General features: G+C 33.0%; 2 protein-coding genes across 4 annotated transcripts in view; one reads left to right on the forward strand and one right to left on the reverse strand.

The window, feature by feature from the left end:
- The window catches only part of LOC114325296 (triosephosphate isomerase-like), a 96,522-nt gene extending 84,941 nt beyond the window's left edge, over positions 1–11,581 (forward strand). The window contains exons 1-4 of one of the 2 annotated variants that reach the window (XM_028273325.2): positions 4,963–5,296; positions 5,464–5,654; positions 7,043–7,316; positions 11,401–11,581. In XM_028273325.2, the coding sequence (XP_028129126.1) occupies positions 5,074–5,296; positions 5,464–5,654; positions 7,043–7,316; positions 11,401–11,558 (846 nt within the window). In that variant the 5' untranslated portion in view covers positions 4,963–5,073 and the 3' untranslated portion in view covers positions 11,559–11,581. Of the gene's footprint in view, positions 1–4,962; positions 5,297–5,463; positions 5,655–7,042; positions 7,317–11,400 lie in introns of those variants that run through there. The other variant, XM_050648944.1, reaches the window with a different exon arrangement.
- LOC114325274 (ABC transporter G family member 23) overlaps positions 1–13,087 on the reverse strand; it is a 113,368-nt gene that overhangs the window by 26,114 nt on the left and 74,167 nt on the right. The gene's annotated exons all lie outside the window — the stretch shown is intronic.

Consider the following 13,087-nt stretch of genomic DNA (forward strand, 5'->3'; position numbering starts at 1 on the left):
TTATCACTAGTATAACTCCGTATGTGCAGACCATAGGACAATACTGGTTTGAACATTTGTTTAATACCTTGTTTTTGTAACAATAAAACACTGAAAACGTTTGTTTTCTATACTTCCACAAAATTTATTATAACTAAGTGACTACAACTGTTTCGGCAGAGTGCCTTTCTCAACTGATTTAATTTACTATGTGTTTGCCTTTTTAAAGTCTTTAACTGAAGAGGTTGAGGAGTGGGGAGCTGTTTGTCTCGAGTTGGTCATTCAGAATTATATCTGCATTTTTCAATTTATTAATTTTCATATATTTTAATAAAGATAGCTTAAGGCCTTTATTTTGAATATGCAGGATTTGAAACTCTTCATTAAAAAAATGATTATGATCTAGAAGGTGAAGTGCGTATGTATAAATGTCTGTTTTTCTATCGTTGAAAGCCCTTTTGTGTTCTGCTATCCATTTGTCAAAGGTTCTGCCAGTTTGACCGATGTAAGTTTTCGGACAGTCACCACAAGTTAGTTTGTAAACACCACTCTGTAGTTGCTTTCTCTTTCGGCTCTTATTGTTCTTAATATATTTGCTTAAGTCGTTGTTAGTTCTGAAATCTGGTGTTATTCCTTTCTTTTTTATGTATCTGGCTATTTTTGTTGTTATCTTGCCAGTATATGTAATAGAGCAGAAGGTATTGGGTTCTTTCTGTGGTGGTGGATAGACTAATTTCAGGGCTTTCTTGTGGAGTTTTTTGTTTAAAATTTTGTTAATAGTTAATTGTTCGTTATAGCCGTTGTTTACTACTATTTGCTTAATGATGTTCAGTTCTATCTCGAAGTTATTTTGTGACATGGGAATTTCTGTCAGTCTATGTATCATGCTATAATAGGCTGCTAATTTGTGTTGTGTAGGATGGGATGATGAATTGTGTATAGTTGTGTCAGTATGGGTAGGTTTATGATATACGGAGAACTCATGTTTGTTGTGTAGTCTGGTAATTGTTACATCTAGAAAGTTTATGGACTTATTCTGTTCTGTTTTTATTGTAACCTTTGACAAACGGATAGAAGAACACAAAAGGGCTTTCAACAATAGAAATACAGACACTGCTACATACGCACTTCATCTTCTAGACCATAATCATTCTTTTAATAAACAGTTTCAAATCCTGCATATTCAAAATAAATCAATCAATTGAAAAATACAGATATAATTCTGAATGACCAACTCGAGACAAACAGCTCCCCACTCCTCAACCTCTTCAGTTAAAGACTTTAAAAAGGCAAACACATAGTAAACTAAATCACTTGAGAAAGGCACTCTGCCGAAACCGCTGTAGTCACATAGTTATAATAAATTTTGTGGAAGTACAGAAAACAAACGTTTTCAGTGTTTTATTGTTAGATAAAATGAACTTTTATCAAGTAACGGTCGAATCCATCAATTACCTTGTTTTTGATTGTACGTTTTCATAACCAATATAACTCCTTGTATTTCAGTTTTAGTTCTTCGGTTTTCTTTCTGATATGTTCCTTAATTTGCTATTCACAGGTTGCCTAAAATATTTAACTGTTTTCTTGTACGGGACGATTTTATTGTTTAGTCTAACTGGGTGATTATTAATCACATTAACTTTTATGTGTCATTTATTATTCCAAGTGCTTATTTTGTTTACTGCATTTTGGAGGTATCTAGTTGATTCTTTGAATGTTTCAGCGACTGCCAGTATTGTAGTGTCGTTGGCAAATGTAGCCAGTTTGATATTTTCCGTAACAGGAATAACATAGGTATATAATGAATACAGTATGGGTCCCAGAACAATGCCCTGTGGGATTCCTGCTTTTATTGGCCGCAGTTTTGAATTCCTTCCTGTGTTGAATTGAATTCTGTTGTTGAATTCCCTTTGACATCTTCCTGTTTAACCCTAAAAGTTCTGTATTCCAAATATGACTGTATTAGATGCACATAGTGGATGGAGAGATATCTTTTTAGTTTTAGTAACAAGCCTTTGTGCCACACTTTATCGAATGCTTTTGATATGTCTAGGAAAATAGTTGAGCATATTTTATTCTTTTCTAGAGATCTGTGTATAATATTTTTTATACGATGTATTTGGTCTATTCTTGAGTATTTATTACGGAATCCAAATCATGGTTATTTCAGCTGTTTTCCACGTTATTGGTACATATTGTAATAGGTCTGGATCCCGCGTATGAAAAAAAAGTTGATTAATAGCAAGCTGAAAAATAGCTTAAGGGTGTCTAGTCGGATAAACTTTGATATATGGGAACACTGTAACAGGGGCTGTTTTAATTGTGGAACAGGTTAAAAATTTGGAACGGTCAGACCACGAAAACGACACATTTATTTTGTCCGACAGAACAGACTTAAACTCTCCGAACAGAGATTAAACTCTCATGCAAAAATCAGACTGCTATTTATCACCTATCATAATTCCTGTCATTTGACATATTCCACATGTTCCACTCATTAAAACGCCGATTTGGTGATAAATAGCAGTCTGATTTTTGCATGAGAGTTTAATCTCTGTTCGGAGAGTTTAAGTCTGTTCTGTCGGACAAAATACATGTGCCGTTTTCGTGGTCTAACCGTTTCAAATTTTTAACCTGTTCCACAATTAAACTTCCCCTGTTCCAGTGTTCCTCTATATCAAAGTTTGTCCGACTAGACACCCTTAAGCTATTAACAAATTTTCAGCTTGCTATTAATCAACTTTTTTTCATACGCGGGATCCAGACCTATAACCTGAATACTGCATTTATAACGTTTTGAGTTTTACTAATAGCCCAATAAATGACCGTTTTGGAGTTTAATTTTCAGGGGTAACTCCGAATTGCATGAAAATTTGGATTTAGGTTCTACTTACCCTCCACTTCAAAGTTGAAATTGTGCCGTTGGTTGCTTTTACTTGGAGTCACCCCTTCTCGGGGGTGAAAAACGCGTGTTTAAAATAAACCCGGAAATGGATAAATTGACAGATTATAAGCAACTTTAGTTCTATAAAGTTTATTACGTAAGTCAATACTTTTCGAGTTATTCGCGATTGAAAATGTTGATTTTTCTCCAAAAAAACTACGTTTTCAGACCGTTTTTCGCAAATAACTCGAAAAGTAAATATTTTATTGAAAAAAATATTCTTAGCAAAAGTGTAGCTTATAAAAAAACGAAAAAAATGGTGTGTCAGTAAAATATATAAATTGAGTAAAAGCAAAGTTGTAGCTCATGAAAAATACGTTCTTATTCTAAATCGTCTAATTCCAAATCGAATAATTCAACGCGAAATCACCGAAAAATTAAGCACTTTTCGGGAAAAGCTTATTAACATTTTTAAAGTATCTAAAAAAAGCTTTATATATGTTTTTTACAAAAGTTTCTATCGTCAAAAATAAACGAGTTCCACTGAAAAAAAAGTTGGCCCCTTTTTTTGCTAAAAAAAAAAAATCGTGAAAACCTCCCTCTATTTAGCACCCTAAATAAAATTAATCGTTACCGCTTTACCATTTATTTTAACTGTATGTATATTGTTTATATGATCTGTAAGTTTGATTGGTTTGAAGTGCTTATTTTTGAAAAAATTTGGTTTTATAGTAAAAAAAAGTTTTCTAAAAATTTTTGAAAAATTTCCTTTTTTCAAAATAACTTAAAAAGTATTAGTGATAAGAAAAATCTTAAAAAGTAAAAAAGTGTAGGTTTTGGTATTATAAATATGCTAGTTTCATTTTGTTTTTCCGTAAGACAAACATTGGTGAAGATATGGCTGTTCAAAATTTTTCATACACTCGTGATTAGTAACCCGTTCCAGTTTTTTCAACTATAACCCTTTCAATAATAAGCACTTTAAACCGGTGAGACTGACAGATCATATAAAAAATAGATAAGTAAGTAAATTGTTTGTAAAGCGGTAGCGATTAATTTCATTTGGAGAGCTAAACACGGGGAGATTTTCATGATTTTTTTACCAAAAATAAGATGGCCAACTTTATTTTGAGCGTAACTCGCTTATTTTTAATGCTAAAAACTTTTATAAACAATTAAAATAAAGCTTTTTATAAACACTTTAAAAAAGTTTAAATGGGTTTTTCCCGAAAAATTTTCGGTAATTTCACCTTGAAATATTCGATTTGGAATTAGACGAATAAGAACGTATTTTTCATGAACTACAACTTTGTTTTTACTCGATTGATAGACTTTACTGATACACCATTTTTTTCAGGTTTTTATAAGCTACGCTTTTGCTAAGAATATTTTTTTCGATCAAATATTTAGTTTTTGTGTTATTTGCGAAAGACCGTCTGAAAACGTAGTTTTTTTGTCGAAAAATAAACATTTTCAATCGCCAATATCTCGAAAAATATTGACTTACATAAAAAACTCTATAGAACAAAAGTTGCTTAAAATCAGTCAATTTATCCATTTCCGGTCTTATCTTGAACGTATGTTTTTTCACCCCCGAGAAGGGGTGACTGTCACCCCCCAAGTAAAAGCAACCAACGGCACAATTTCAACTTTGAAGTGGAGGGTAAGTAGAACCTAAATCCAAATTTTCATGGAATTCGGAGTTGCCCCTGAAAATTACACGGTATCGCCGTATTTCCCGTTCATTGACTGGGCTATAAGGCCTTTGTAAATTTTTGGAATTGCCATTCTTTTTGACAGCTTTGGTTATTTCTTTAGGAGTAGTAGTCTTGATTATTCCTTGATGATTATTTTCCATATCGTGGTTTTGAAATACATTCTCAGGTATGAAGCGAACAAATTTGCTTTTTGTTTTTAAAACTACGGTGTAACCAGGTAAAATATGTGTTTATTCTTCCACTACAAATATGTACAAATAAAATCGTAGAACCAAAATAATTTGTATTTCATCAAATACACTATCATTTTGATCACATTGACTTGATTACTCACTCAAAATATGACATATTAAAACATTACTTTTTTAACAGTCAAATCCTGTCATAGTTTTGACAATGACTCGTTCAAAGCAAAATACCAAATATGTGATACTTTAAACTATTGAATATACAAGAATATTCAAAATTAAAATTTCTAGTGCAAATTACACCATGATTAAAATTTTCCGTCAAATATTGAAGTTACTTCCGTCGATCCATTCACGAAGATACTATAGTCCATCAGCTAATTTTGTCAAAAGGAAATTTATAGTAGGAGGAAATTGGAAAATGAACGGAAACAGAAAGCAAATAATGGAAATCATGAAATTCTTGGATAAATGTCCAAGAGACTGTAGTACTGATGTAGTTGTAGCTGTTCCATCTGTTTATTTAGGTTCTTTACGATTTTTTATTAAAAATAATAACATACCCCCAGACGAATACAGTAGATATATCTTTATTTTCTTCTGCATCTTTTGGTTGTTTTAATCAATTGAAGCATGAATATCACAACTTATAGTTTATTATGTGTTTCTAATCTATTTTTTTTATTTTTCATAGATTTTGTACAATGTCATATTCCTGCTCACATTCACGTTGCTGCCCAGAACTGTTACAAAGGAGAAAAGGGAGCATTCACTGGGGAAATCTCACCACCAATGCTCATGGACATCGGAGTCAAATGGGTGATTTTGGGTCACTCGGAAAGAAGAATTGTTTTCAAGGAAAGCGATGAATTGGTGGCTGAAAAGGTAAATAATATGATTTTCAAATCTTTCGCATTTTCTTCAAGCTGCACATAAAGTTCTGGGATGTTTCTTACGGGCTAGCTCAAGTTTACATCGTCCTGCATACATTACGAACTGTTTAGGCTTATTAAACAATATATTTTTCGGGTTTATAGTCATTTTTTTATTCTGTTCCATACAGATATCTATTAATCAGAGTCGGAACCCATCTCCCTGTTTTACCCCCTTAGTTATCTGGAAGGGATCTGTCAGTTGGTTTTGGACCCGTACTTGCACTTCTGTGTGAGTCATGGTGGTTTTAACTAAATTGAACCATTTTGCTTGGTATATCAAATTTTTACATAATTAAGTATATTTTATCTCTGTTTATGTTGTCATTATGTTTGTCGAAAATCTACAAAGCTTTGGTCGATATCTATATCTTGCTCCCAAGCTTTAGTTAATATTTCTTTTACGTAGCAGCTGGTCAATAGTAGGCCATCCTGATCTGAATCTGGCTTAATAATCTCCTATGATTTACTCTGGGAAGTGACACAATCTTTTGTTTATAATCCACGTGAACAACTTACAGCTTACACAGAGTAAGAATATGTCTCTGTAGTTATTGTACTGAGTTTGTCTTCCTTCTTGTGGATTGGGCATATAATTGCTTTTTTCCAGTCTCTTGCAATTTTTTCTGTATTCCACGCGGCTGTTATTAGTTTATGAAATCTATCTATCTGTGTGTCCTCCAGTTTTGAGAATTTCAGCTGGTAAATTGTGAATACCTCGGGCTTTGTGGGTGGGTATGTTAATACCCACCTTACTCTGGTTCTGATCTTCTGTTATCTACAATTATTCCACTATTGCATGGACTGTATTTGTTTGTATTTTCTCTGTTAGCCGACCCTTGAAGTAGTTTTTCCAATCTACTATTATTGTTGAATCATCACGGACAATTATTTGTCTTTCACTATTTCTAAAAAGTTTAGTGGGTGCTTTATATCCTTATCTGCGTTGTACAAGTAATTTATGTGCTCCTCTAGTGTCACCTTGATTGAAATCTTCCTTCATTTTTAGCATTTGGTCGTTTTCATATCTTCTCTTCTTTCTTATGCATGTTTTGTCTGCCTCTATTCCTTCTTCTTTAAGTATACTGAACGTATAGTTCATTTCTTTTGTCTATTGCTTGTTAATATTCTTCATAAAACCAAGGCCCTTTTCTTTGATGTTTTTTAATTCCTATCACTCATTTAGCCGTCTTTCATCTTATTTTATTCTTCTTGTATTGTTTTCTCCCTCTGTTCTCCCTCTGTTCACAGAACGAATTTCGATAATGAAACCATATGAAGAAAAACGCCGGGTTATAACAAATTTGACAATTATTTCTTATACATGTCTTTTTCTTGTAGGTCGACAGTGCTCATAAACATGGTCTGAAAATAATTGCGTGCATTGGTGAAACTTTGGAGGAACGTAAACGCTGCAAAACCGAGGAGGTGGTTACGAGGCAGTTGGGTGTGATAGCCAGTACATTCAAAGGCGATTGGGCAGATATAGTGCTGGCTTATGAACCAGTTTGGGCCATCGGCACGGGACAAACAGCCACACCGGATCAAGCCCAGGAAGTCCATAAAACTATTAGATGCTATATTAAAAAAGCCGTCAGTAGCGATGTGGCTGAAAGTATGTAGATAATAATCCACGAGAAAAATAAAAATACAGGATCCCTTGTAAAAGGTATATTTAAAAGACCCCAATAAGGGTTACATCACATAAACAAAACGTTTTCGGATTAACAAATAATCCATCATCAGTGTTTAAAAGCCAATAGCATGCATGCGTGAGCCATCAAAAAGTTATGGGTGAAAATCCATTAAATATTGCAAGATATTAAATGATACTACATATAGACCAGGGCGCATCTGTAAAAATATTAGTACATTTGGACGTTGAGAGGTGACTCAAATTTTTTTGCAGAAATTGCTTGAAAATAAATCAAATAATAATATTTGAGTTATCCTCCCTCTCAAAAAGGTCCGGAACATTGTTTAAATAATCAAAATGTCAAAAAATTAAGGAAAAATTCGATTTTTTTCATGGTTTTTTGATTATAACTTCAAAAGTGTTCATTTCCGAGAAAAGTTGTACTCACATAAAAGTTGCGTGATTAAATTTGCTACAACATAGAATTGACTAAAAGTTTAAAAAATAGTCACCCTTGTTGCAAAATAGCAATAATTGCGAAGAAACCATACAAAAACAAGTATTCGCATTTTACGTTTTTCAACCATTTATGCTACACTTAGGACCTTCATATTTTACCCAGAAAAACTTTATGATAAAGTAAAACCAGACTGTAAATTTCATTGAGATCGGTTTAACAGATTTTGCAAAATAAATTTTGCAATCCAGCTTTCGCAAAAAAAATTCTTTTTTTCAAAATGTTACAGGACTGAAAATAAAGCAGATAGCAAGTTGAAATTTTTTTTGCGTATTGAAGTGCACTGTACCTTTCATCTGCAATTTTGCAAAATTAAAATCGATTAACACCACGGCGTCAGGAACTATTTTAAATAAACATTAATTATTGGTGCTACGCGCAGGACAGCGGATAGTTTGCTCTGATTGGGCATTCCAATGACCTTTGATAATAATTGATACATTTTAATTTTTATTACATTTCGATATAAATAAATAAACTTGTTTATTGTAAAATAAAAACACATACTCTATCCTTTGAAATAACACTTTTATTAGCAAAAACTTTCTTTGTTCATATATTTTAACTTAGAGAATAAAAGTTTATTATTTTTAAACATATGCAATTGTTTAAACAATATTTCACAAACAATAATAAAATTAGTTTGATATTTGTGGAATTAAAATATTAAAATACAACAAAATATAGAGTAAGAGAATAATATACTTATTAGATAAAGATTGGAAGAAATTTTGGTGGAAATCAACTTATGTGAATCGAACACCGCTGTCCTCCGCGTAGCACCAAAAATTAATGTTTATTTAAAAAATTTCCTGACGCCGTGGTAATTAATCGACTTTAATTTTGCAAATTGCAAATGAAAGATACAGTACACTTCTATAAGCAAAAAAAATTTCAACTTGCTATCTGCTTTATTTTCAGTCCTGTAACATTTTGAAAAAATTAATTTTTTTTCGAAAGCTGGATTGCAAAATTTATTTTGCAAAATGTATTGAACCGGTCTTAATGAAATTTACATTATTGTTTTACTGTATCATAAAGTTTTTCTGGGTGAAATTTGATGGTCCTAAGTGTAGCATAAATGTTTAAAAAACGTAAAATGCGAACACGTGTTTTTGTATGGTTTTTTCGCAATTATTGCTATTTTGCAACTAGGGTGACTATTTTATAAATTTGTAACTAATTCTATATTGTAGGAAATTTAATTACGCAACTTTTATGTCAGTACAACTTTTCTCGGAAATGAATACTTTTAAAGTTATAATCAAAAAACGAAGAAAAAAATTGAATTTTTCCTTCATTTTTTGACATTTTGATTATTTAAACAATGTTCCGGACCTTTTTGAGAGGGAGGATAACTCAAATATTATTATTTGATTTATTTTCAAGCAATTTCTGCAAAAAAATTTGAGTCACCTCTCAACGTCCATCTCAAAACAGATGGGCCCTGGACTAATATTATAAATAAAATTAATGAATGTTGCAAATATTCCTGGATATTACCCAGGGCAACACAGGCCTCTAACCTACGTGGATATTACCCTGGGTAATATCCAGGAATATTTGCAACATCCATTAATTTTATATATAATATTGTAGTATCATTTAAGATCTTGCAACATTTAAATTGTTTTTACCCATAACTTTTTGGTGGCTGACGCATGCATGCTATTGGCTTTTAAACACTGATGATTTGTTAATCCGAAAACGTTTTGTTTATGTGATGTAACCCTTATTGGGGTCTTTTAAATATTCCTTTTACAAAGGATCCAGTATTTTTTTATGTAGATAATAATTTTCAATATTTTATTTTGGTTACATTTTTTGTTGTTGTGAGTTTCTAAATGCTCTAACCGTCCCCTTTTCTTTATAATACCTTTCATATCTTCTTTGCTACCTTACTGGTACCGTTGAAAAAATATCCTACCGTTTGTATTACTAGACCAGGACATTTAGCACAAAATAAATGGATTTTTAAATACAGCACCCAGGGACTTACAACTTTTCGCATTATGTTCAGGATGACATCAGGAAAAAGTCTACTATAGAAAAATGGGTGGAAATGCATAGTTGCATATTAAAGTGCATAAAATGCATCCAAAAGTGCATGAACATGTTAAAATTAGTGCATCCCCGACCCCCGGTGCATCTGGTACCCAAAAACCCTCCAAACTCCAGAAGGTAACATGCTTTAGCAGTGACCTTGAGAACCGGGTGGTCCGGTGCTCGGTTCTGATGGCGTATTCGTAATCCACGCCACCAAAAACCCCCGAATAACAAAATCTGGCCCTTAATACACTAATTGTGACATGTTTATGCACTTTTGGATGCATTTTATGCACTTTAACATGCAACTATGCATTTCCACCCATTTTTCTATAGTAGACTTTTTTTCTGACATCATCCTGAACATTATGCAAAAAGTTGCAAGTCTTTAGGTGCTGTTTAGTAATCTATTTGCATCCATTCGAAGCCGAAAATTTTCAAAACTCCAGAAGATGAGGTGCCTTAGCAGTGACAGTGGGTACAAGGTGCTCCGTGGATCAGTTGTGATGGCGTACACGTGTTCAGTAACCACAAAAACAACACAAATCCACAATTATGGATTTCCACTCGAAAAAAAAATCATCTACAATCTCATACACAATACATAATATGCAATATAAAACACACAAACACAAATATATATTAAAAAACTTACGTTGCACAATCTCAACTATGATACACCAACAATGATACAACAATATGGTTGTTCCAACCATACACATGAGGTGGCTTACAAGATCGAGGCCAAGTATCTGAATTTTGAAAATACATAATCTAATAAAATTTGTGAACGATTTCCGGAGTAGAAATCGAAACGTCAAACGTTAGTGTTTGCGCCATCTCATTTCGAATGGTAGAACTGTTGCAGATACAGCGAGCGGCGAGCTACCTAGATTGTTAAAATCTTTCTTATCGACCTGTGTAGGGATCTATATGATGGCGTCGAGCGCAAGGGGCGCGCCAGGTTTCCCCAACACGACTCTACCTTATCGGCAGAGTCTGCGAAAAGTGTACGGTAAATTGAAGCTGTAATTACAAAAAAAGAAATATGTATGTCTTTGTACTCACTTTATAACGCTTAAAAAGTTACGGGATCTGGATTTATACTTCAATGCATATTTTTTTTTATAATTCTTGTATCAAAGTTACGCGTGAAGTTAGTCGTATTGATGACAGTTGGGAAAACATGGGCGACCCGAGCGCAAGCGTGATTTTGAAATGTAGACCGTAAGGACACACTCTTGTACTTGCAACCGTAAGCAATGTAACAAAGTTTTGTGCTATCAAATAAATTGTGTTTGAATCCTGAATTTGGTAATAATACACCTTTCCAGTGCATCCATCTCCATCCACCGGCGAAGCCTGTTCAAAGAAATCCTTATTTGACAGTCCACTGCCTGAACAATTAGTTATTTCAAAATGCCATTTTAATTACACCAATGATTGTGGCTTAATCCCGTATAAACATAATAATTAAATAAATAATCTAAATATTTGTAGATATAAGGATCCAGTATGGAGGATCTGTGACAGCTGACAATTGTAGAGAATTAGCATCCCAACCAGACATAGATGGATTCTTGGTGGGAGGAGCTTCCCTAAAACCCGATTTTGTTAAAATTGTTAACGCCAGAAAAAACAATTGTATTCTTGCTTAATAGACGATACTTTAAGAACTAGATATCTTTGTTTTAATCGATAAAAAGTGAATTTGTTGTCACCTTAAGCTAGTTTCTTGTTTAAATTTAAACATTTTGAAGTTCTCTATACCAGAGTGTAGGTGTATGTTGACCTATACGGATTCATCTATATGTTCTCACAAAGAAGAATCTTAGAACGAAAATGGAAACATATGCAATTTGATATAGGTAGTTAAAGAGAGAAAATGAATTTAAAATAACTAAATGGTGGGCGCCATGTGTTGGAGTGTCGTTGAGTTTTTGCGTTTTCTGCGGTATTCCTTTAATTTTTAGATTTTTAGTTTGCTTTTGTATAAAAAAAAACAGTTGTTTTTAGAACTCTTTAGCGAGGTATTAGCATAATATAATATTTATGGATTACCGTTGAAGGTCGACATGATCAACCAAAAAAAAGATTTATTTGGTGATTTTTCTAGTGACTTTCTTGGGTGCGAATCTGTCTTTTTACTTTACTCTTCCTGGTTTGAAAACAAACCATAGTATTGGTCGAAGTTTTAAATGATCAAGCATAATTTGAAATGACAAAAGCGGAGAACTACTACAGTATGTAGTGCCAAAAACGTCAACAGGAAGAGAACCTCAGCAAAGAGACGATATTGTGAAACAAACAGAATTATGCTATGTAAAGCCACGGAAAAGTATGTAGGCACCTAAATATTAAATTAATGATTATGTACCTATTAGTGACTATAATTATTACATAATCTTGTAAAAATTTCCTTGGGTTCGCCTTCAAACATATATAGGTATCCGTCAAATACTTATTCCGACATTCAAATAATATATCATTATCGAATTGTCAAAGGTAGTTTTTGTTCACATTAAAAAAACGAATGTCATTCAATAAGTAGTTTTCAATGTACGAGATAGTTTGGTGGTCATTTGCGAATCCTGTACTTTATTAGTTAATTTGCCGTAGCAGGATTTTAGCATTAATTATTAAAGTAGTTGGCAGTGGCATGTCGAATCATTTATTTTATGAGGTTTTTAAACGTTATACAGTGCTAGTCAAAAGTCCGTACCCCCTATATGAACGTTGTACCTATAATAGTGAAATTTGCAGGGAGGAAATAAACGGACGTAAGCTTCATAACTAGTCATGACAGGTGACGTAATTATGACAGATGACTTTACAGCGCCACTGTGACAGATAACTTTAAATGGGACAAGGGGGCAAGTGGCACGGTTCTTAGACATTACTACGGTTGCCCAGATCGCCTAACCAATGAACATTAAGGGTGTGATTACGTCACGGGTGTACTGTCATTTGAATCGTAATATGATTTTTTTCGAATCCTGAGAAAACTAATAAGTATTTTAGAAAAATTTAAACGCAGAATGAAATATTACATTATTCCCGAGGGCGGAAAGCCCCTTAGAATAAACAAGCAGTTTCTTTTGAATGAAATATTTGAAATTAAATATCACACTTCTCTTTTATTTTTAGCCCTGTAACTTATTAAAATAAACATTATAGAAGTTTTCAG

The sequence above is a fragment of the Diabrotica virgifera genome, chromosome 4 (genome assembly GCF_917563875.1).
Source record: "Diabrotica virgifera virgifera chromosome 4, PGI_DIABVI_V3a".
NCBI classification, from domain to species: domain Eukaryota; kingdom Metazoa; phylum Arthropoda; class Insecta; order Coleoptera; family Chrysomelidae; genus Diabrotica; species Diabrotica virgifera.